The sequence below is a fragment of the Stenella coeruleoalba genome, assembly GCF_951394435.1.
Source record: "Stenella coeruleoalba genome assembly, chromosome: 2".
In the NCBI taxonomy this organism is placed as follows: domain Eukaryota; kingdom Metazoa; phylum Chordata; class Mammalia; order Artiodactyla; family Delphinidae; genus Stenella; species Stenella coeruleoalba.
The window spans coordinates 33,171,213-33,195,496 of NC_137147.1; the positions used below are offsets into that span (position 1 = coordinate 33,171,213).

Consider the following 24,284-nt stretch of genomic DNA (forward strand, 5'->3'; position numbering starts at 1 on the left):
TCCCCCGACTCAGCTGGTGGGAGTTGGGCAGCTTCCCAGCTGGAAGGGGCTCTCAAACACATCCCTGTAAGCTACCCATGAAAGACAGAGATGCCTTAAAAACAACAAACAAAAGGAGCTGCTAATCAAGAGGAACTTTAGACTTAAGAACGGGATTCAGTCATCCTTCCAGAAAGATGCATGTCTGGGCCAAGGCCCAAGAGCATGACATTCAGCTGCTGTCCTCCTCTCTGGGGCCCAAATTTGGAGGCACTGAAAGGAGAAGAGATTCACAAAGGAAGCAGATGGGAAGGCCCCCATACACATGCAGTGCAGTTTCCACACAGAGTATTAGAATTCACCAGGTATAAGCAATCACAGTTGCAATCGGCCGATCGGAACTGAAGCCGTGTTTGGAATAAGAAATCAGCAAAGACCACAAAACTCATATCGTTCCCTTTCCTCTAAACTTTGCAAGTTATAGCCATCTGGTGGTTGACGCGCAGTGCTGGCAACCTTGGAACCACCCCAGGCTCTGACTCCTCAAGACACCCCAAGCAAGGGCTTTTTCTGTGCTTGGTAAAACAAAGGTGTTTTGTATATATAGCCCAAATGGCCTTAATTCTCTTCCAAGCTTACTACTTATAACCAGGCTATTTTGTTAACAATGGCTGCTCCCTCCATTTCTTCCCTAATACTTTCGGTACCATCCCAATTGCTTTTAGCAATATTCTATCTTCCGCGGATTCTTCAGATAGAAAGGCTATGACATTATCACGTGACTCAAACAAAACAAGACAGTGGAAAAGAGAAACAGTAAAAGCTTGATAATGATGCTGGCAAAATCCATAAACAGTGGAAAGGAACTGCTAATAAGACATTTTAGTTTAACTGGGCTTTGAGAACCATTTTTCTAGAGTTGGGCTTTTTTTTTTCCTGAAAAGTCCAGCTGCCTTGGTTCAGGGAAAAGAGCGGTGTGACTGTTGCCTCAGCCACCAGACAACAGGTTGAAGACTGAAGGACCTCGTAATCTGTGGAGACCCTTCCTTCCTACCAACCTTGCCTTGACAGCTGGATGGGGCAGAGATGGAGCAAGAGAGTCTTCTCCCGCTGGACCTTCGTCTGCAGCATGTATTAAACTGAAGACAGCAGGGAAGCAGAACGATGGATTGGTTCTATCTTCTGCTTTAAACTTGCAGGGATACAAAGCAACTGACAGGCTCCAGGGAACTGTATTTTGCTCCTCCCACTTATTTAGGTAGCATCCAGGCAGCCGGAATGAATCAATCTTCATAATCAGAAACAGCTGCTGTTTATAACAGCCTTGGGTACAACACCTTTCACCAGCACATTTTGTTTTAAACACCACATTTCTCCTCCACGATGCTGCTCTTCTATAGGAACCTGGGCTTTTGTGGACGAACAGCACTTAGTAACACCCACTAATGGACAAAATAATATTTGTTTGATTTCTACAACAGGAGTTGAAACAGTAGAATTGAGTTTCGGTGGGTTGATTTGCTGCATTATAATAAGTTTGGGGCCAATATCCAGTTACTTTCTTTTTTCATCCTGCCCTCCCTCCAGATGACATCAACATCCATGTGTAGAGTCTTCTAAACAGCATTGGTGCTATTTTAAGTATGGTAACTGGTGGGGGGACAAGATGATCTTGAGCTGAGATAGCATAAGGATTGCAATAGGAACAGGATACCCTTTGAAAAGAGAATGCAAGCTCTTCCTAAGAGCAAGAATTCAGGATGTCCTAGGTCACTGCTGGTTGCATTGTCATTTATCACTGGCTGCAGGACACAGTGACCAGATTTCCTGGAAGTAAAAAAAGGCTTTTTTCCTGAATTTTCTCTTGACGTAAACCATTATCTGTTTGCAAGAGATGAGGGAAAAAAAGGCATACACGTATGTTAGAACCTCCAGCCTTTAAAATAGTCATTACCTGCTTCCCAAATGGCCTACTTATTAAGTCTCATTTTTTTATTTTGCAATTATCTCCTCTTCAGAAAAAGCTGCCTATGGGTAGTCGTTAAAATTGATTTTGTCGGACTTCTTTCTTGAACAGGCCTCCTCGCTGTTCCTCCAACATGCCAGGCATGGCGCTACCCCAGGGCCTTTGCACATGCTGTGCCCTCCGCCTGGGTTGCTGTTCCCCCAGATGTCCCCATGGCTCCTTCTTTCACCTCCGGGTCTCTGCTCTAATGTCACCTTCTCCGTGAGGCCTTCTCTGACTGCCCTAGTAAATTGCAACCCTGCCACACAGGGTTCACTTAACTTTTAACACACTCCTATAGTTGAATATTAAAACAAAACAGTAGCAAGTAGTGAGCATATTATGATTACAGTCCTTCACTCAATCACTGCTGCAAGTAAAATGCCAGCAGTGAGTGTCAGTCGCTGGCCCTATTAAGACCTCTGACACTGAACACCACCCCGAGGATGACGTTCATCGCCCTCATATGCTTCTCCATTGTAACGGCGCCGTCCTTCCTGATATGGATCAAAGTCCATTTTTTTTTCTTTTTTACTGGATTACATGTTGGGCTGCAATTAACAGAGTTGACATGGCACCAACACTACTCTGCCTTCCTCCACACTCACAGAAACTTTATGGACACTCAGTTCCATCCATACAAAGATGACGTGTACGGGTTGCAGAAGTGGGAGATAAGGAGGTAAGATGCAAGGGAAGAAAGGCCACTCTCTAAAGAGGTTCATCTCCAACATACTGTCTGAAGAGAGACGGGGCTCCCTGCTGGGAGGACAACGTGGCCGAAAACGTCTCTTGACTGCAGTGTCTTGGGAAAGCCTCCGAGAGAGGAAGTGAAATGGCTCGCAATGGGGTTAAGGGAGAAAACACCAGAGAACAGGGTGGAACCTGATTCAAATAAACAAGGCTGCTCACCACTCTGCAGAGTTTAGTTTTGTTTTTAGACAAATTAGCTTTCCTTAGAGAGAAAGGTGACCTGCTTTTTCGAAAGAGTGCCCTCTTCCCTCTCACATGCAGCCGCCGGCTGGTCCTACCTCAAGCACTCAGGCCTACAACAGGCCTGACGTCAGTATGGCGTTCTCCCCCAGTAACGCTGTAATCACATCTGTCGTGTAGTTTTCTGGCTTTGTGGCTTCATAAAAAGCACAGGCACAGAGGACAAAAAAGTAGAATATTTTAAAATTCATCAGGTGATAAAAGGAAATCAGCTTTGGGTGCCTGAGGGGGAAATAGCCCACAAAGTTTTGATGTGATCCTTTCCATCCTGAAGTGAACAGGGTATCTGATCTTACTTCTACCCAAAGGAAGATGTCAGAGGAGGAAGAATTTTATGCAGGAGACGTGTTGGCATCCTCATAAGACTTTACTGATTCAAAACTAATTTACTTTTATGGTCTTGAATTATAGAAAACAGGAATATAAACGAAAGAATGTCCATGCATGACAATGGCTCCAAAGTAACATAAAATATAGCAGAGTCAAGTCACACCTTACAAAACATCTTACATATTCATCAAATCATGTTTCCCTGTGATTGACATACATCATCCCAGTAAGTCTAAAAATATTCCTTATACAACACTATGCCATTCTATTGAAATTCTCTAAGCATCATAGGTAGAATAACCATTTCCCATGATTATCCACTCTTTTGGTTGGAGGAACTAACTCTGTTAGTGTCCAATACCAGCAGCTCTGTGTCCAGTCCCTCACCACATCTCCAGCAGAGATCCTGAACCTACCATTAGCTGGAATGTTTTACAGCAAACAATACTGCATTGAAAGATGCTTCTTTAGCAGGATTTAATAAAAATGATTACTATCTTTATTAATATTGTTGTTGTTGCTAGGAAAATACTGTGTAATATTCCAAGAGCAAACTGAGAACTCCATGCCCCTAGCATGGAGAGGCCTAGAGCAGCAAATCTCCAGGCACCTTTATCCACCCTCTGATTTTCATCTCCAAACACAATAAAAGTTAAATCTAGCAGGAACTATTTGGCTTTATGATCTTGGAAGATAAACTGTTGCTTAATGTCCAGCTGTAGTCATCTTCTGCCCTTTGCCTCTCTCTACTTCTCTGTGATTCTCCTTTCTCCCTACTGGAAAATAAATGTTCTTTACCCTTGGGCCTGCCATTTTCTGCTCCAGAGCCCTGAATCGTGAGGCTGGTGATGGGTGGTGACCTCTCTGTGGCTCATTTCACTGCCAGTACCGGTGCCAATGACTTGGCTTCTACTTTAATAACTGGAAAGTGGACAGCAGACACCACATTTGATGAGGCTGCTCTGCCTCGCAAGCTTCCTCATTAGGCAGATGAAACAGAGCTGCCTTTCTTGGTGGAGAACATGAGCTATCTTATGCCCTCTTAGTTAATGAAGGGTCTTGCTGTAAGAATAGCTCTCCCAGTCCATTAGCAGGACAGTTCACTAAATAACCTGTTAACGTTTCTAAGAACTAAATGCGGAACACCAATCTTCAAGGGGCACACTAACATCATAAAATAGAGTGACGCTGCCTCAAAGATATGTTCCTAGGCCTCACAGTGAAATAAGTGGTGTCAGGATATAACCGCGAGGATTTTTTCCCTGTCTTATAAGCGCCTCCCCTCTTAATATTGTCTGTGAGCTGAGATCAATGGCAGCTTTTCCAATAGAAAGTGCATTTGGTTTCAATTCACTTTCCTAACAACAGTGACTAACCCTTAGCAAGATGGAGAACATTAAGCCCCATTGTTCAGGCTGAGGATGGCTTACTTGGGTGGCAGGAAGCAGAACAGTCTTTTCTCTGGAGAAGAAAATGCCTGTGGGTAGCAAACCTTATTCCCAAACAGCCTTTTTTTTTTTTCTTTTTTTCCTGTATGACAGTGAAAGAAATCAAAGAATAATCTCTAATCACAGAACTGGAAGGGACCTCAGAAAATCATCATCTGACTCTGCCTCTCCTAGAAGGTTTTGTTTCTTAAATAATTATATACACCCCGAGGCACCGTGATTTAATAAGGTCTAAGGGCACAGCAAAGTATTTCATAAATTATTTTAGTAAGCCCCTCATGGAGCCTTTTGTTATCTTAAAGAATGAGAAAATGAATGAGATTCTTTAGGATTTGGCAGCTTTAAAAATTTTAGACGGTGGTGAGCGGAAAAGGTAGGAATAGTATCCAAGTTGTGTTCTTTTGGCAAAAGAAAATACCTGTGCCCCTGGTTCGTGTCTCAAATAACCAGAAACTCACTCTCCATGATTGTAATTATTCAGAAGCACCCTGCCAGTTACATTCTCTTTTCTCTCACTGACAGAAAGAATGGCACACTGGATAGGCTAATACAATGGAAGAATTCTGATGCACGCAATGTCCTAATGAAGGGTCCTTCAGGAAGAAACAAACAAACAAAAAAACCACCCAAATGGCGAATTATGTAATTCTACCCTTGAGTTATTTAGAAAATGGTAGGGGGAAAAAATACCATCCACTGTCTGTTCCTCGAACACCTCCTATCAAGGGCTCTAACCATTTAAAAACATGTTTCCTGGCTTCAGACTGGCTATAAATAAATTTAATAAGCATGAAAAAAAAAATCACTGCATCATTTACAGTTCTCTCTCAACTCCAGCTGACAAAAATCCACTCCAGATGTTTGTTCTGCGAGAACAACAGCATGAGGGTGAACTTCAATCTCAAGCATGAGAGCCTCAGAAGAAGAGGAAGTGTTTCCAGAGAAAAGGACGGCAAGGTGGGCGGGGAGGGTGTGGAAAAACCTGGCTTGATACCGATTTCACAGAAACGCGGTAATGAACTTATTTTGTGTGTAAGAAATCCAGTTTATTCGACTTTCCCCTGTCTCCTCACCCCTTTCAAAGCCACAGGGGCTTGGCTGGTGAAGCCTGAGATGGATGTTTCATAACCTTTGCTTTTAAATTAAACAAATGACCTCAGATTTTGGAGAGGTTGTTGACTCAGGAGAAAGTATGCCATTAAAAGTGTGCCAGAAACAGATTTAATTGGTACAAGTCCCAAAAAGTGTTCGAAAGAGCACAGGCTTCCCGCATATAGATTTCAGGGAAATTACTCAAAGGCCGCACAGCTTTGTCAGAATTGGAGATGTGAAACAAGGCAGCTGAAAGACTCCGTATCAAAAGGGTAAATTCAATTCGGGAGATATTCATCTGATTACCTACGCCAGGCCGTGAATCGGATATGCTCCATTGTGCGCTCATGTTCAACCTGGACGGCTGGAGGAGCCAATGGCTTCCTTTTCCCTAACATATAATTAAGTTTTAAGAGACGATCGAGTTACAGATACAACGTTTTAAGAAATATTTCATTCAGGAGTGGCATTTACAGTGCTTGCCTGTTGCAAGAGACATTGCTCACTTTACTTCCTCGAGCCACGCTGGAGAGTGTGGGGATCAGGGCCTGGGGGCTCGGTGTTTGCGTTTCAGGCTACAATAAATGCTCTCTGTGCACCTGCCTGCAGGAAAAACCAGTCCAGCTGCCTCCTAAGACAAAAGGGCCCTGTATTAAGTGCTGAAAACCCAGACGTGAACTGACCCTGGCAAATTCCAGCTAGAAAAAAAAAATTCAATATTTTCGTCCCGTCCGAGAGAAGCTGTCATGTAGGTTTCTGGATTTCCTTTCCCATCACCACTGAGTCTGAACAATGGTGACCTGTCAACAGAAGTCACCTCCTTTCTCATGAGCCTCCTTGCATTTCTAGATTCCTTTCCTGATGGCAAAATCCATAGCCCGGCACACGATAATCTGTCCTCCAGAAATCAGCACACACTCTCCTGCTCTTTCTCCGCCAGGCTCTTCCCACTGGAATCTTATTTGGGTCATTAAGGACACGCAAGTACATCCTCCCAAAGAGATAGCATTGCTGACTTAACGTGTTTTTAAAGATTTCCCGAATACACACTTTCCACAGATTCCAGGTACATTTAATGGCAAGAATGTTTATCAGTAGGGCAGGCAAAAGATCAAGAGTAGAGTTCCTCCATGCCCAGCGTGGTTCCTGATGCCAGTTGGTCAAAGGCCATACTGGGTCATGCAAACCAATGACTTCTCCTGGGAGAGCTGTTCAGCTTGGGCTTGTTCTAATTCATGTCTGGAATCGATCATACTAGTCTCAGCTGATCTGTGCATTCTCATGAAGTAAAGAGATTTCTCACAAAATCTGAAACGCAACCAGATGAGGCCTGGGCAGCTTTACCCCGGGTCACAAATGAATAAACTAAGAAGGGCAAGGTGATTACCTCAACTTGAGAGTGTAGCTTGGTTACAAACCCAGAAAAGAATCCATGAATTGTAACCTCCCACTTCTCTAAGCCAACCTTGAGTAGAGGGCAAGACGAATTAAGTAGTGATTTTGATAATTATTTAAAACTGCCATAGATAGTAAGGCTTTGGCTGCAAACCATTTCTGAATATATTTGGTGATAGAGAGCTAAACTTTAAAGGGTTAACAGCTTGCTCAAAGTTGCTTCAATAGCTTCTCCAAAATCTCGCCCCAAGGGGTGGGAAAACCAGATGATCAGCACAGGAAAGCCAGGTTCCCTAACGGGACCATTCCAGCAGGATGTGCTCAATTGCTTGTGTCTGGAGAGCACATAGGACCCAAGGGCAGTTTATCTGATTTGGTGCTCATTAAACAGCTGCCCCAGAAAAACAGCCACCCCCCACAGGTGCTAAGCTACATGAAGCTACCCTGGCCAGCCTGGCAAGTTCTCAGCAAGTGTGGGGCTGATTTACAGACTGCCACTTCGCAAGTGGGTCTAACCCCATGATGGAGGTTGGCTGTTGGCTGATATAGAGGGCCTTACACACACTGTGATTCGGGACAGATGGATCAGGGAGCCCACCGTCTCTATGCCCTGATATCTTAAGATGGCGGCCCAAAAGCCACCACAAGGTCACAATGATCTTGTCTTTCCTTGATTGCCTCTGACATAAAAAAATCTGTCTCCCTCAACCCGGCAGTTCTCTAGGTGCTGGACGTTAGCTGTTTCATGCGTGTGGGCCTCATTTTTCTTCTCTTTTCCTGTTCTATCCACTGTAGTACAACACATACAGCCAGTTTAGACGTAAGGTTTAGCTCATTACAGTATGTAGGAATTCTAGGGTTCCAACCAGATAAGGCTGCCAAAATTGAGAATTAGCCTTTATGTTCCAGAGGGCAGAGGCCAAGCCTGATACTGTTCTTGTTACCCCGGAACCCCCAGCAAGCATTTCATATTATACATGTTCCATTTTGAATGAATGCACGATTGAAAGACTAGACCAATTCTTAAGTTTGAGAAGTGACTTGCTCAACATAACACAGAGGGTTTGCGGCAGGGCTGGCCCTTGAACACAGGTCTCCTAAATCCAAAAGTAGTGCTTTATCTACTGTTAAAACACACTGCTTCTCTAATGTCCATTTGTAAGGAGATTTCAGGGGGCGCACAACCTCTCGCCACCCGCTTCCATGCCAGTCATAATGGACCTCCCACAGGTCTCCCATGGCACCCTGCCTCTTGTCCATTACATGGGCGTTCCCCTTGGCCCGGAGCACCTTCCCCTCCTTTTCCTCCTCTTGGGAACTGCTATTGATCCTTCAAGATCCAACTCAAGTGTCTCCTCACTGAAAAGCCTTCTGAGAACACTCCCAGCCCCAAAGCGGGGCTCCTATGTGCTTCCCCAGCAAAATCCTGACCCTAGAGCCATCACAGCACACTCTGTATACTCATACGTCATGATTCCCCAACCACCTGACTGTGAGCTTTCCAAACGGCAGAGCCTTAGCTTCTGTCTCTGTATCCCTAGCCATCTGTCTAGCACAGGACCCAGTAGAGAGTCCTAATAAACACCCTTATGGTAAATCAGACTAAAGTACTTCAATCGCCACTCTTCTGTGAATGTGGGAGATTCCTCTTTCCAAAGCAGAGCTGTTGAGCCCCTGTTCTTTCCTCTCTGACACTTTCCCTGCACTGCCTACTGTTATTCGTCAATACAGTCAGCGCAGGCACATAGTTAAGGCTGACTGCACTTGGTAGGAATTTTAAAGCATACGTGATATATCGGTGAGAAAGATCACAATGGCAGTTTCATGCTTCTTTTAGGTGAGTACAGGTCTAAAGCTCTAAATCATTCTTTGATTGTCTCTCTTGTAGCTGTAGGTGCCTCCTTCATTCATCAAATATTTAAGATGTAACTACTATTATCAGGCACTATTCCGAGAGATCCAGCAGTGAACGAAAGAGACAAAGATGCCTCTCCTCAGGGAGCTTACATTGTAATGCCCCTAAGACAAGATTTTCTTGCTGATTCACCTTAATTTTGGACTATCATGTCAAAGTGCAAGCTATTTCCCTTGGTTCCAGTTGGGTCTCTGAAGGAGCAAAGGCGGTTCTGCCTGGCTGGGCTTTGGCTCCCACCTGGCGCTCTGGCAGCCACTTATTCACTAATGTTGGTTTCCTGAGCTCTACCTTTAAAGATTTCAATGATCTATTCTATCTCTGGTCTCGTGGTCTCTTGGGGGAATGTTCTCCTTGTCACTCAACTCAGAAACAATTTATTTTGGCGCTTTTCCAGCCACATTTATCTATACGTTATATTTATTGATTGATTTATTTTTATTGAAGTATAGTTGATTTACAATGTTGTGTTAGTTCTGGGTGTACAGCAAAGTGATTCCGTTATATATACATATATATCTATTTTTTTCAGATTCTTTCCCCTTATAGGTTATTACAAAATATTGAGTATAGTTCCCTGTGCTATACAGTAGGTCCCTGCCGGTTACATATTTTATATATAGTAGTGTGTATATACTACACTACTACTATACAGTGTGTAGTGGTACACACTGTAGTAGTGTGTACTATTACACTACAAATTCCTAATTTAACCCTCCCCGCATACTATATTTAAAAACAAAACAAAGTTTGTCTCCTTAATGCCTGGCCTACTGGGGTGTCATCCATCCTCTATAGCTGGAAGTAATACTCCGGAAACTTAGATTCTCTTAGCTGCTTTTATGGGCCTATTAGATAGAAGGATGGCTGAGAAAAATCAACATCAGAACCTAAAAAGGCCTCAATGTCTACTATTAAAACATAAGCCCTCTCCAACACACACACACACGCACACACACACACGCGCACACGCATGCACATGCACACACACGCAGGCACACACACTTGCATTTCATCCATAAAACTCAGACCCTCTCCTGAAGGTAGGGAGTAATTTTGCTCCAGCATATTGTAAATTATGGAGAGGATGTAACTGATAGATACAGAGTTCTTCCTGCACACACTTCAGTTACCAGCTGCCATCTTGGCTTCTCTGCCTTATCTTGTCTTAAGCAGAGGTAAATGATGGCTGACCACAGGACAGACATATAGTCTGTGCTAACGGGCCTGCCATATGACCCTCAAGAGGAGGCGACTTACACACAGGTAAGCTTAGGCCTCATATCTCATCAGATAATAATTGTTTGGAGTAGGAAGTGAATGCTGAATAAACAGAAGAGACCTCTCTCCACCCTGAAGAGAAACGCTAGGGCTGACTGTGGGCATAACAAAAATTAGATCAAAGAGGAGCCAGAATTGGAACTAGAAATAAAATGTTTTCAAATGTTTAAAAAGAAAAACAATATGTTGGCTTGAAGGCATGGACTAGCAATAGGGAGGTAATACCAAAAATTTGATCTAGAAGATGATGATTTTGAGAATGGATGTGACTGGAGGGACTGACAAAGGTACACAGATGTCTGTGTTTACTAGCAAACTAATTAAAAATACTTGCTCAGTTGGACACAGTTGTTTAACTAGATGTTATAGTGGGGTACTCACTCCATAGGTACACCCTTAAAAAGGAATCTTATAAGGGGAAAATGCCCCTTATCCATGGACCCTACTGAAAGAATAGGTGTACTGGCCAGGTTTTTTTACCATATGACTTCTTGGCATTGGCTGATTAGACAAAAAGATAACCCAGCCACAGAATTAGCAGGTGTGAAAAGGTAAATTGGGCCGATCAGCTTATAAGGTCAACGTTCAGTGCCATGGAAAGCTGAGGCAGATATGAGAAAAATGAAGAGAATGACCTAAGTTTAAACCTTTCCAATTTTCATGTAATCTGGCTGTACTTCACTTCCTATTTGCACAAAGCCATGAGAATGCCAACTTGTCCTTACAAAAGAACTCAGTGGATGAAAATGTAAGTTCTGGAGCCAGACTCTCTGGGTTGGAATCCTGGCTCTGCCCATAATTGTGTTGCTTTCTAGGACTCAGTTCCTTCATCTAGAAAATGGGATAATGATTACCATCTGCCTCAGAGGGTTGTTGTGAGTATTAAATGTGATAGTGGATGTACAATGCCAGGCACATGATATACGGTCCATGAATGTTAGCTACAGTTATAAGTAGGCCTGACTTTTTTTAAAGCAAACTTGAGTGGCTTTCTGTTTCTTGCTACCAAAAGAACCCTGAAACAGTCTAGTAAATACTCTCTCCCAGACATGAGACAGAGCCTGCAGAAAACACCACTGGCAACCCAATGGAGGCCAGGTGGCTGCCGTGAGTCTGATGGTGTCCCTTCTACATGCCTATGCCCTCTCTTAGGGTATTACCTCCTTGAGAGCTCGGATGGAGACACATTCATCTTGGTATTCCTATGCCTAACACGGACAAGAGACTCAATGAATAAAGAGTGGTTCTCAAAGTGTGGTCCCCAGAAGAGCAGTATTAACAACTCCTGAGAATTTGTTAGAATTGCAAATCCTCTGGCCCCTCCCAAGACTGACTGAAACTCTGGGAGCGGGAGCCCAGCAAGGTGTGTATTGATAACCCCTCCAGGTGATTTTGATGCATGCTAAAGTTTGAGAACAACTGGGATGAGGGTTCTGTTGGGGAAACACTACCACCCCATAGCCTTGACTGAAGAACAGCCCTACTCTATCTAGGGAGACCATTCACCTTTGAGCATGTGGCTTAGGAAGAGATGCACACGTAACTATAAGGGAGGAAGGAGAAACGTTCCCAGTCAGTCGAATAAGTCTCATCAATCATGTTGATCAAGGAAATGACATGTTACCAATGGATCATCCTCACATTCTTCTCACAGAGGCTTCAGGAAAAATCGACTCCCTAACATGGCACGCCAGATGTCCATGATCCATACTGCTGACGTCTCAAGTCCTACCCCCCCACATTCCCGTACATGCCCCCTACACTCCCAGTCATAAGGAATGACTGGTAGTTCTTCAAATGACCATGCCCTTGCCACCATATCTTTAGTAATGATGTATCCTCTACCTAGAACATCATTTCTTCCATCTCTGTATCCTTAGCACTAAGTGTAGTTCCTGGTGCCTAATGGGTATCCCATTTCCCTAAATATTTGATGAGTTCATTGTCTCCTTACCTCCCATATCCCCATCCCTAAGCCATCTTACACATCTCGTCTGGACAGTCTTCAGAGTACAAATTATGATCATTTTATCACAAAACCTTAATTCAGTCTGGCATTCAAAGTCTGGCCCCGATCTACTTCCAAATTTATTGCACATGACCTCCTATATTTACCCTAAAACCCCAGGCAAATGGGGCTCCTTTGCTACCTTCCCAACATATGCTACATTTCCCTACAACACAGATCCTGTTATTTACTGAGTACCCTCTAGGAACTAGGGGATACAGGGGTGATCAAGACAAAGTCCATGACCTTGAGAAGATGATATGAAAGCAAAGGAGGCAGACCATAAACTCATAAACAAATAAACTTGTAAGATCAGGTAGTGATAAGGGCAATGAAGAAAATCAAGTAGGCTTAGGGGATAGAGAAGGCTGGGAAGGGGGTAGTGGTTTCATCTTAGATAGAGAGGTGATGGAAGACCTCTCTGAGAAGATGACACTTGAGTGAGACTGAAGGTAGTGAGGCAACAGGCCAAGGGAAGTTCTGGACAAGCGCTCCAGTCAGTGGGAAGAGCAAGTTCGAAAGACCAGAGGCAGAAAGCCCAGAGCCTAAGGAACAAGGGAGTGGGCTGTACAGTTGGAACAGGTTTGAAGAGGAGGATAATGGTAGGAGATAAGGGCAGACAAGGCCTATTTTGAACTTAATGTCTTAGTTCTCAGCATTTCCTGATCTTTCCTCTGCCTATTGAAATCCTATCTATCCCTCAAGGCCTATCTCTTACATCTTCCTCCCTGGACCCTTCAGATCTCCCTTTGCTGAAAGAGATGTTCCCTTCTTCATGAATCCCGGGGACTTTGGTCCATACCATATTTGTCTAAAGCACTGCACACATTCTACCTAATACTGTTCTTCTTTAGAATGATTCTCAAACTGCACTGTAAATATCTTGAGGGCAGGGACCATATCTTGCTCATTTCTGGATTTCCTGTAACATTAACATAGTGCATATAGTAGAGGCTCACAACTCATGAAATCATCAGGCTGGAAGGCACTTAAAGGTCTCCTCATCTAGCCAAAAAGTTTTTTTTTGGAGGGACCATAGCTCTAAAACTATGCTACTATATGTAGGAGTGCAGCTAATCTACAGGAAAAGTCAGTCTGACTGAATAAAATACAGTTTAATCCAACTGGTATTTATCGAGTGGCTTATCAGAAGAAGGAAGAAAAGCAAAGCCCTCAGAGAGATCCAAACCTAGGTCGGAGCTCAGCTGGACTGTCATTGGGCCAGACCACCTTGCCAGACCTTGTTACAATCCTCCCCAAATCCTAGTAAATATCACCAATGCATTCTGAAAGTCTTCCCTGCCACATAACAACACAAATTAAGTTATCCCCTGGCACCACTCCTAGAAACCAGCCATTCTTTACTTTATGATTGCTGACCTGGACGCCTCTCATCTTTGGTATAGAATTCTCTTCAATGATGTAAACAAGGATCTCTTCTCAGAGAATCCTTTGGATTTGAAGACCTCCGGGATCACACCCCCTCTTCTCTGGGCTTCCAGCCCTGCCACCTCTGTAGTTGAAGCAACTGGCAAAACTGGCTTTGGTGTTCTCGTCCCTTCTGCCTTCATGACACTGAGATGTGAACAGGAACATATGTAGATCTGGGAAATGAGCCAGTAAATCCGCCTCGAAGACCGCTTCCCGAAGAAAACTTCTGGCTCTCGTCTCATTTGATCTTAATGCACCTCCTGCTTCAAATGTGTCTCTCTGGCAAACTCTCACTAGCAAAACAGAACTCCTGACCAAGAAATGCTTCCTGGTGCTTGACTTCACTGTTCCTTTCTCCTTTTGATCCCTTGGCTGTGGTTCTATCGCCCGCTGGCCTCTCGCTGAAAATCCTCAACAAGTTCCTCTCCTTGTGAGATCCACAGCTTTTCAGATGTTTGTGGGCTGTGCCCATTCCCCCCTCAACTCTAGTGGCCCGCACCTCACATAACATTTAGGCTTTCTTTAGCTAAATGCTACAGGGCTTGGGAGGTATTTCAATCTTCTAAGCTTTTTCTATAAATTAGGCCTTTCATGGCAGCTGAACCGTTGCGGGAAGTGGTATATACCCAGCTAAGGGCCGTGGATTCTTAAATACTAGGGGGAGTGGGGCACGGGTAGGTGTGTATCCCCTTGTGAACAGAAGCACGTGAAGTTGTGTGTGTCGATACGTGTCTATGGCTTTGGAATCAAAAACGGAAAGGTCACTAGGACACAAGTATTTGTATCCCAAACTCCCTCCTAAGAGGCAGCAGTGTGCAAATCTAGGATCTCACGGGCTCTGGCTTCTGTTCCCGGCACCACCACCTCTCACTTGCTGTGTGGCCTTTGGGCAACTCCCTTCTCGCCTTCAGGCTTCACTTGCTTGAGGTGGATTAAATGATTCATCACATTAAGACATTTTTAAATACTATGGAAATGCTAATGTTCACAATGTTGATCATCATTGTTAATATTAACCTTGAAGTGACATTTCATGTTTTCAAAGCACTAATTATAACCAACCTGCACCATGCCCCCAAGAAGTGGGTTTTTAAAGCTGCCCCGCCCACACTCCCTTGCACAGGGTCCTACCCAAACCAATGAACATTTAGTTTGAGGTTGGGCTATGCAGGGCTTTGGAGCCAAAGTGTGGACAGAGTCCTGCTAACTTGACCAATCTACCCCAAAGTCTGTGGTTAATGGATTACAAATTCGGGTAATGCTGGACAATAAATTACAACTATAATAATAAAGCTGAAAGGACACACAATTTAAGCAGAAACACCAGTGTTTTTTATCGGAAATGAAAGAAACCATTGATCATAGCAACTGTCTGAGATTAGCAGGGAGCCACATTTTCAAACATCCTGCAGTAACTCCAGAGCAGATCCAGCTGGAAAGCAAGAGTGGAAATAAAACTTGAAAATTCCTACCACGCTTTGAAGTCTGCCTCTTTCACAACCACGAGTCCCTGATTCGTCCCAACCATTCTGAGCTGTTCTTGCTTGTTGAATTTATTTTAAAAGAGACACAAGCCACGCACTTGCATATAATCTATCAAATGGACTCCAGCTTTCTGCAGGGATGGTTTGTTAGGGAATATGAATCCCAAAATACCTTCTCTTGCACATGAAATCAGCCATCAGTTCAACTGGAATAGAAAGGCTTCCGATACTAAAACTAGAAACCACTCTTGGTTCTAGTAAATACTACTTTTTCCTCTTGTGTTCCTTCCTTGACCCATCCAGGTACTTTTAATTTTTAGTTTTTTAAGGCTGTTATCTATGAAAAACTATTACTACAGATAAAAGGATATTAAGTGCCACCCTAGGCTCCTAAAATGGGCGCGTCACCACACTGAAGTGACTGCTATCCCAGTAAATTATCTGAGGAAGGATAGCCTATGACCTAGGTGGAACAAAGCTTCAATCTTGCACAGGGCCCACTGTCACCACACGTCAGTCTCACCTACCAACTGTGCCTGGGTGGATAGGGGCTCAGCCAGTCCTTTCTGCTCAAATCCCAGGTGACTTCAGAATAGGACATGGTGTCTTAGGCCAGCTGGACTGTTAGATCCTTTCTCTACTGATCACTATGACTGAGATCCAATCATCCTTAGCATCTTCGACGAACACCGGGAAGAAATGTCAAGGGCATATAAGAAACATGTCCTTGGTCACAGAACAGTCACAATAACCTAGTAAGTAACCTGACACTGAACTTCATAATAACCTACACGCCTGAGTTTCTGTCAACAGAGCAAAACACCGAAGGAGAAAATAGTTTGACTCACAGTGCCTGGTCAAGAACAATGTAGATCATAAAGTCAAAAATCCTGATTTCTGCCCTTGGGTTCACAATATAACTTTGGTCAATCTGCATAAGTCTCAGCCGGTCCATTCCCCCACAGGAAGAAAATAATGTCTGTGAAAGGCACGCTGAAAACTGACAAGCACACTTGCACGTACGAGGAGTTATTTTAACTAAATAGGAAAAATTCCATTTGCCCTCTCATGCCTTCTCAGGACACAAAGCTATGGGTAGGAGCAATGGCGGGGGAGTCCTTTGGTGTCCACTTCTCCCTTCTTTGGCCCTCCCAACTGGGAGCTGAATAATTCACTGGGGGAATGAATCCTCAAAGGGAATCAGACCGTGGACCCTAGCAGTGAACTTAGGTCTACATAATCCAAGCAACAACCCAGGCACAAATTTAATAAGGAAAAAAAGCCCCAGCAACACAAAAACAAAGAACTCTCAACTTTACAAACACTGGGAGTGCAACAGCTGGTCAGCCGAGATTAAAGGAGCGTGAGAGAACACCTCCCCATCTCCTGCCTTCTCCTCCCCCGTCGAGGTCCCCGCAGCCAGCCAGGGCTCGCTTTTACAGCCCTGTGCAGATGACCTTGTTCCAGCTAAGATAGGAACTCTTTGATCTCAGCAGGGGGATGCTCTGGGCCTGCAGCTGGTAGATATTAATAGTACAGGATCCGCTGGTGTGGAAGAGATCTCTCAGTTGGGCCAGGTCACTTGTATCCCCTGCTCTGAGTCAGAGCAGAAGGAACTTCATTTCCCCGCATCAGCCCCTGCTGGGTACTTCTCTCGGGTCAACTCGGATCATTTTCTCACTGGCTGCTCTCGGTCGCTTGTTCTCACCCCGCAACTGTTTTCAAGGGAGCGCTGTTTAAGCCGTGCCCTCTGCTCTTGCAGCTGAAATCTATTACAGGACAGGGTGAACCCTGGGCTCAGCCCATCACAGTGTGTTTCTCACTCTCACCAGCTTGCACACACTTCTAGTGTACATGTTTGCGTGCGAGAGAGGGTAGAGAGAGCAAGAGACAGACAGACAAGCCCAGAAGTGTTTACAGAGAGAGAGAGACAGCAGTATGGGGAGGGGGGGCTGTTAGAGGTACGCTGATGTATCAGTGCTAAGATTTCTGAGGCTCCTTTCCATTATGTTTAATCTAGGACGACAAGGTCACTCTTCCCACCCTGTAAATCAGAATTTTAAAACCCCATCACCAAGTGAACGCTCCTGACCTTCAGACCCACATCACAATCTGACAGAGTCAGAGCTAGAAAAGACTTCAGCCATCTTATACTCAACCTGTCTGTAATTTAACAGAAAAAACTGAGGCCCAAAGTGATTAAAAGAGCTGCCCAAGATCACAGAGCTATAACACAAGGGCAAAGCTGATGATACAACGCATGCTTACAACAACAGAGAGATTTGTACATTTTAATCGTAGCAACATTAACAACCACTGCAATATATTTGAATAGGTATAAGTGTTCTAAGAAATTTATTATTTTTTTTCATTCACTGGTAAGGAACTTCATTATAGGCTTCAGAAAAAAATTCTATAGACTCTTTATCTGCTTAGCTATGGAAGGAAAAGATCTAGAAAACTCAATTGCTTCCATTCTCCCTTGGGTTTCATAATAAGAAAAAGTTGTCTAAGGATGAGCTGGTAACTCTCCCTTGGCCATGAACAGGACTTTACCATTTTTTTGAAGCGGTTACACTGCAGCCACAAAGCAATTTCCTTTATATCTGTTTTGCTTCTCTTCTTTGCTTGAGATAAACCAGGAAGCCAGGACAAAGAAAAGTACTCTTACTTATTGGCTTTCAGATAAGGAAACAAGATAGTCTCTTCTGGTCTCCTCCTTGGAACTGAATAAATGTGTGTGTACGTGTGTAATACTTATAATAATAATTTTTAATCACATTCATAGGTCTTTATGTGATTCTCATGGTTCACTGTTGTTACAAAGCATTTACTATGGTACTGGTTCAGCATTTATTTACTGCCTACTACGTACCTAGAACTTTGCTGGTCATTCAGGCACAACAAGAAGAATACAAGAGAGCCTGTGACCTTAATCTGGTGGGGAAACCATGAAAAGTTAATTTCTTTTTTTTTTTTTTATCTTTTCTGTCTATTGCTGATCTGATAGAAGGACCACAGAGGAAGAAGAGAGAGTGAGACCAAGACAAACTGGAACAGGAAAGGAGGTTTTGTGGAAGGGGTGGTCTTTTTTTTTTAAATTTAATTTTATTTATTTTTTAATACAGCAGGTTCTTACTAGTTATCCATTTTATACATATTAGTGTATATGTGTCAACCCCAATCTCCCAGTTCATCCCACCCCCATTTTTCCCTCTTGGTGTCCATACGTGAAGAGGTGGTCTTTAAATAAACCTCGAAGGAGTGGGAGGATTTGGGAAGAAAAGAAGAGGTAGGAGTGAAAAAGGGAAATGCTGTTCTAGAAGGGTGAGCTGTCTCTGCAGAGGCACGGAGCCAGGGCTCAGGAGAGCAGGCAGAAGGTCAGCATACTTGCTGGAGGAGCTTCACAGAGGGTGCAGAGGAAGGAAAGGACAGACTACAGAGTTAAGAAGCATCAACTTAATCTAGCGTATTTTTGGGGAAACTGGTCCACATAAGAGAAAAGAAAAAAACCTGATTTTCAGCATTTGCTGATTTCCATGGTGTAAATACTTCCACCCTGGTTGACTGCAAGCTAACAAGCCACAAATTCCTGAATATTTTAAAATCAGCTTGTTGCTTTTTGCCCATTCTCAGGAAATGGGCTAAAACAATGTCAAGATTCCTGAGTAGGAGACTGACACAGTAAAAGGAAGCCAGAAATGGGGAAGTTTAATTTGGTAGTGTAAGATGTACGTGGGAGAGGCTGGAGTTGGGAAGGCCATTTTGGAATTTATTAACATAATCCAAGTGTGAGTTTTTAATAAGGCAGCTGATCACAATACAACTCACAAAAAAGAGGGCACAGATATATTTGGAAAGGACAACCAAGTAGACTTGAAGATGAAAGAAGTGTATGGAGGGAACAAAAACTGATGATTCAGCTTTTTAGCGGGAATGACAATGCATCACTGAGTGTGGAAATACGGTACACAGAGCGCTCTACAGTTGTTATAAATAAGTAATTCGTTTCACTCTGAAAAACACTGCTGAGAAGCAGGGATGTGGTCCTTGCAATTTTTGAGACCATAATCCAAGGCCAATCCATGGAAAACCACCTGGGCAGTTAGGAGCCTTGCTAGCCCTAGAGGTCCCATATATTCCATCATGAATAATTCTCAGAAAATGGAAAGTGCAGAGGGCCTGGAACAGCCATGCTCATCCACCCAGGCCCACAGCATACTGCCGAGAAAGCAATCAGACTACAACCAGCAGAACTCAGAAATGTCAAGTAAGAACTTTCAGTAAAACTAGAAACCACCCACTGGCTCAGTGGTGTAATTCCCCTAGCTACATAAACCAGAGCCAGTCTGACCTTTGCTGCCATGGGAGGGTGGAGAAAATTTTGCAGATTTACCAACGTGGCTAGTTTTTCTTAATCCTTCTGTAAAGCTGATTGGGAACGCCACGTCTCCAGTACATGATACTGGTGTACACTTTTAGCCAGTCCGAAAGTACCCAGCACAAACAAAAGGTTAAACTGCTGTACGACCATGGGTAGAGCCAACATTTGAGCATCAGTCTCAAAAACAAAGTCATTTAGCAGTTCACCAGCCCTCATACTGAGGACCCAAAAGAACCTACAGAGGAGTGACGAGCCTTAGGTGGAGGTGACAGATGCCTGCGAAGATGATTCACTCAGGTGAAAAAGGAAGCTCACTTACAGAGACAGAGCAACACACTCTCCAAATATAAGGGATCAGATGCCAGGAAAGGTGGCCAAGCCTATATCGCCAGGCTCCGGCTGGGTTCACTGGCCAGGGCCTGTTAGCTGTGTGTCTCAGTTCTCAGCAGAAGGCAGAGAGGCAGTGGCGGAGCCGTATGTCAGTGTCAAGTTTCAGCCCCTCTAAGACAGATCCCTTACCTTCAGACAGGGACAAATCATCAGCTGGAGACACCAGGTCTGCCTGAGAAGCTAGGGCTCCACTCAGATGGGTTGTAATTTGATTCGTCAAGATAACCTGTGAACAGACAAGGAGAAGGCGGAGGGAAGGGAGAAGAGAGAAGACCAAATTAATTATTAGAGCTATCAAAAGGCTGTAGTTTAGGGGAAGACTGATAAGTACGCAGGTAGGAAAACCCCAGCTCTGACTTGCATCAGTTTTATCTTTAGGCCAGAACTATCTGGCAACGCCTCCAGGTCATTCAAATCACAGAAGACCGAGGAAACAGACTGACTTTTTTCAGAGCTTAAACCACTAATCAATTCTTTCTAAATGCTGAGTAAATTGGGACAGAGAAGTGTCGCCATATTACCTGAATAATAGAAGGCCAACCAGAGAATTAAGATGAATACGTGCACACTTTATCATTTTTAAATTATATTCACAACATACAATACGACTAGCGCTGAAGAAAAGCAATAATTTAACATCTGGGTGCCTGGGGCTTCTTCCCTTGTTAACTGGAAAGTCAGAATTTTATTTCCAAATTTGTGAAATTAGAATAAAATTCATCTCTAAAGGAATAGCACTCTTCTTCTTTTCAGTAAGTTGAATTCTAACAAAAGAATTCCAAAGTCTCACTATGTATTTAAAACACAAATTAATAGAATCCGACCTATACAAAGTAAAGTTCATAACATTTAAAATTCCTAGAAAGGACTCTAAAGTTACCTAATCCACATGATTTATTTCCACACAATATTTTTACATGTGGCTCCATCAAGAAATTATTCTTTTCCTTAAAAAATCCTCATTTAGGGCTTCCCTGGTGGCGCAGTGGCTGAGAGTCCGCCTGCCGATGCAGGGGACACGGGTTCGTGCCCTGGTCCGGGAAGATCCCATGTGCCACGGAGCAGCTGGGCCCGTGAGCCATGGCCGCTGTGCCTGTGCGTCCGGAGCCTGTGCTCCGCAATGGGAGAGGCCACAACAGTGAAAGGCCCGCGTACCACAAAAAAAAAAAAAAAAAAAATCCTCATTTATAAAATTTGCTCTATTGTTTAGAAACCTAAAGGAAGAACAAAACACAGATTCTCTCCTGGAAAACTGCAGCAAGACTAATGTTATAATCATTTCTCAAGATTTGAGGTGTTCCCATCGTGGGCATCTTGGTGAACCATCTTGGTCCCTCAGAGGAAACGTAACTTCTGAACAACTAGGCATTTGGTACCTGGAATATGCAACTAGCCAAATCGTCGTGGTCTGTTCCAAGGGTCAGCTATGGTTTTGCTGCCACCCTGATTGGAGCAGAAATGGAAATTGTCTCCATTCTTTATTGTCCAGCTTTTCAGCCACACCTCTGTCGCTGTCTCTTGAACGGACCAATGACACGTTATAAATCCTATGCCAATGGCAGCTTAATTGGGGGCTGAGAGGGGAGCACGATGGCAGGGTCAGGAAAAGAAGTGAAGTACTCTATTAACAAAGACAGCCTGTCCAAGGTCTTTGTGTGTCACCCAGGCTCGTGTGAATCCCCAGCTACTCTGCAGCGATGACCGGATATTGCAGTATTCCACTGAGTATTTGCTAATCTCATCCTTCCTATGCTTTTGTATTACTCATTTTCATCTGGACTGGTAAGAATCACATATGATAAGTCTTTCAATTAAGATGGCTGGAAATGGCCAAATAAAAGCCTGCTCTTTTAAGAAATAAATACTCATATTCAGGAGCAAGAATAAGCAATTATGTTCATTTTCCTCTTTATTATATAGGGTACGGGCTTTGGTGTTCAATAAAACTGGGTTCAAATTCTGACTGTGACACTGTGAACCTTGGGAAAGTTACTTGAATCTTTGAGCTTCATCTATTCATAGGTAAAATAACACCTATCATATAGAACCATTACGAGAATTGAATGAGATAATCAATGTAAGGTATTTAATATAGTGTCTGGCACGTGATACATATCCAGTAAATGTAAGCCATCGTTGTTGCTATTATTTCCTTAAGAAGAATGTTATATAGGTTAATAAATTACTAATAAAGTACATGCCACATGCTTCAGATCATTGGATCTAACAACAGAACATGAAATCACAATTTTCTACATCAGGATATATACTTCAGCACCTGATCATTTCTACCAGTCTCAGTCCTTCCTAAGCTTAACTTAGTTTCAAAGAATTTGTGTAAAAATCTCAGTAAGAAAACGATAGTAATTATTTAAAGCAAGACCAGTAAGAAACCGGCATTGTTTTGAGAATACCATGTGATTTTTCTACCAGTGAAGAAAATAATGTATCTGTCGCAGTTAAAAAAAAAAAAAAAAAAGTGAAGCTTCAGGAGATCTAGACATGTAAGCTCTATTTTGGGGGGAATTCTTCTAAAAGGCGGTTTGGTGAAAATGACTAGAACACTAGTGATATAGTAACAGTAATGAGAAAAATAATTATTGAATACCAACCATGCAAAGCATGTCAACATGTACACAGGGGAAAAGAAAGAGGTGAAGCCTCTGTGTGTCTTCTCTAGAAACTTGCAAGTTAAAAGATAAGACATTTACTAAGATATTCAGACCACTTTTTCTCCATTTTATTATTATTTCCCTGGTCCTACAATGGAAACTTATACTGAGATGATGGCTTTATTGTCCATAGCTAACAAGATGATACCCTGCTGAGCCTAAAACCAAACTACAGATGTGCCTCCAAAGATACCCACCCCCAGTGCCACTTCCAATGCAAGAGTAGATGCCGAAGAAGCCATTTGTACTCTCCAATGGCAAAAGAACAAGCTCCTAAGTGGTTTCGCTAATAATCCACTCCCTTTTTATTATGAGTCTGAAAGCCAAATTGCTGAAGAGATACACAGCAACCAAACTCAGGGGGTTGCTCTTGCTGAATTGTGATTTTCTAAATCTGTGATCGGCAGAATGATAAAATGGAAATATTTCCAAATAGCACTGATTACAAATAATCATGACTTGGGCAGAAGCCTATAGATGTGTTGTCCTCTGAGGCAATCTGGAGACATGAAAACTACACTCCTAAAATAACTTATCAAATACTATTACATATTATAAACAGAGTCTTAACACTATCTGCTTTCCAAAAATGAGTTCTGACTGACACTTCAGAGGGTCTTTCAGGCTGCTCTGCTCCACTGGAAAGATGAAGGCTTCTGACACTTGGTACTAAATTTGTGTGCGAGCAGCGTGCACAATGATTAGGCTGAGGGCTTTGGAGTCAAACAAACATGAGTTCAGATCCTGGGTTCCACCACTTACCAACTATGTGATGTGGAGCAAGTTTCACAACTCTCTGGGTATACTTCTTAACTCACAGGGTTTTGAGGAGTAAACTGGATAATGCATATAAAGTCCTGAGCATAGTGCCTGGCCAATGGGAAATGCTTAAATGTTAACCTCCATCACTGTCTTTGCTGATTTTACACCTTGCTTGTTGAGAAAGAAAACCCATGCCTGCTTCCCTTTTGTACAACATATAGTACGCTGATGACAAAGAACAAATATTTGCCGGTGATATGTTCAAAAGGCATAAAAATTTAATTGAAAGTGCATGCTATTTTTGCCATTTCTCTAGAAGTATGACTTATTAAAAACATACAACACACTCCACCCCCCTTCCTGCTACTACCATCAATTTCAAATCCAAAGGCTAGAGTGAGATTCTTGGACTAAGGGGAAATTTTGCTTTTGTTTTTTTGATGGTAGTGATTACATCTTTACATCTGAAGCCAGGAGGAAATGGAATTCAGCTTAGTTTACTCTTCAGGCAACAGAAGACCATCTACCTACTGAGGGGAAACAGGCAGCCCTCTACATTGTATAAAGTAACTGTTAACTCCATGCAACTCTGTATATGGAGAGACCGCTCACTCCCAGGGCTTCCTTGCAAAGCCGGCAGGTTGTAGGATGCTTCAGGTACACATGAATAGGAAATGACTCCTCATATCATGTCACATATACCTTGAGTCTCATTTTT

The 24,284-nt window shown here is 43.1% G+C and overlaps 1 protein-coding gene across 6 annotated transcripts in view; it reads right to left on the minus strand.

The window, feature by feature from the left end:
* The window catches only part of RAD51B (RAD51 paralog B), a 687,571-nt gene that overhangs the window by 213,849 nt on the left and 449,438 nt on the right, over positions 1-24,284 (minus strand). For 5 of the 6 annotated variants that reach the window (XM_079913113.1, XM_079913114.1, XM_079913115.1 and 2 more), the window contains one exon: positions 20,262-20,358. In XM_079913113.1, coding sequence (XP_079769239.1) covers positions 20,262-20,358 — 97 coding nt within the window. Of the gene's footprint in view, positions 1-20,261; positions 20,359-24,284 lie in introns of those variants that run through there. The other variant, XM_079913119.1, reaches the window with a different exon arrangement.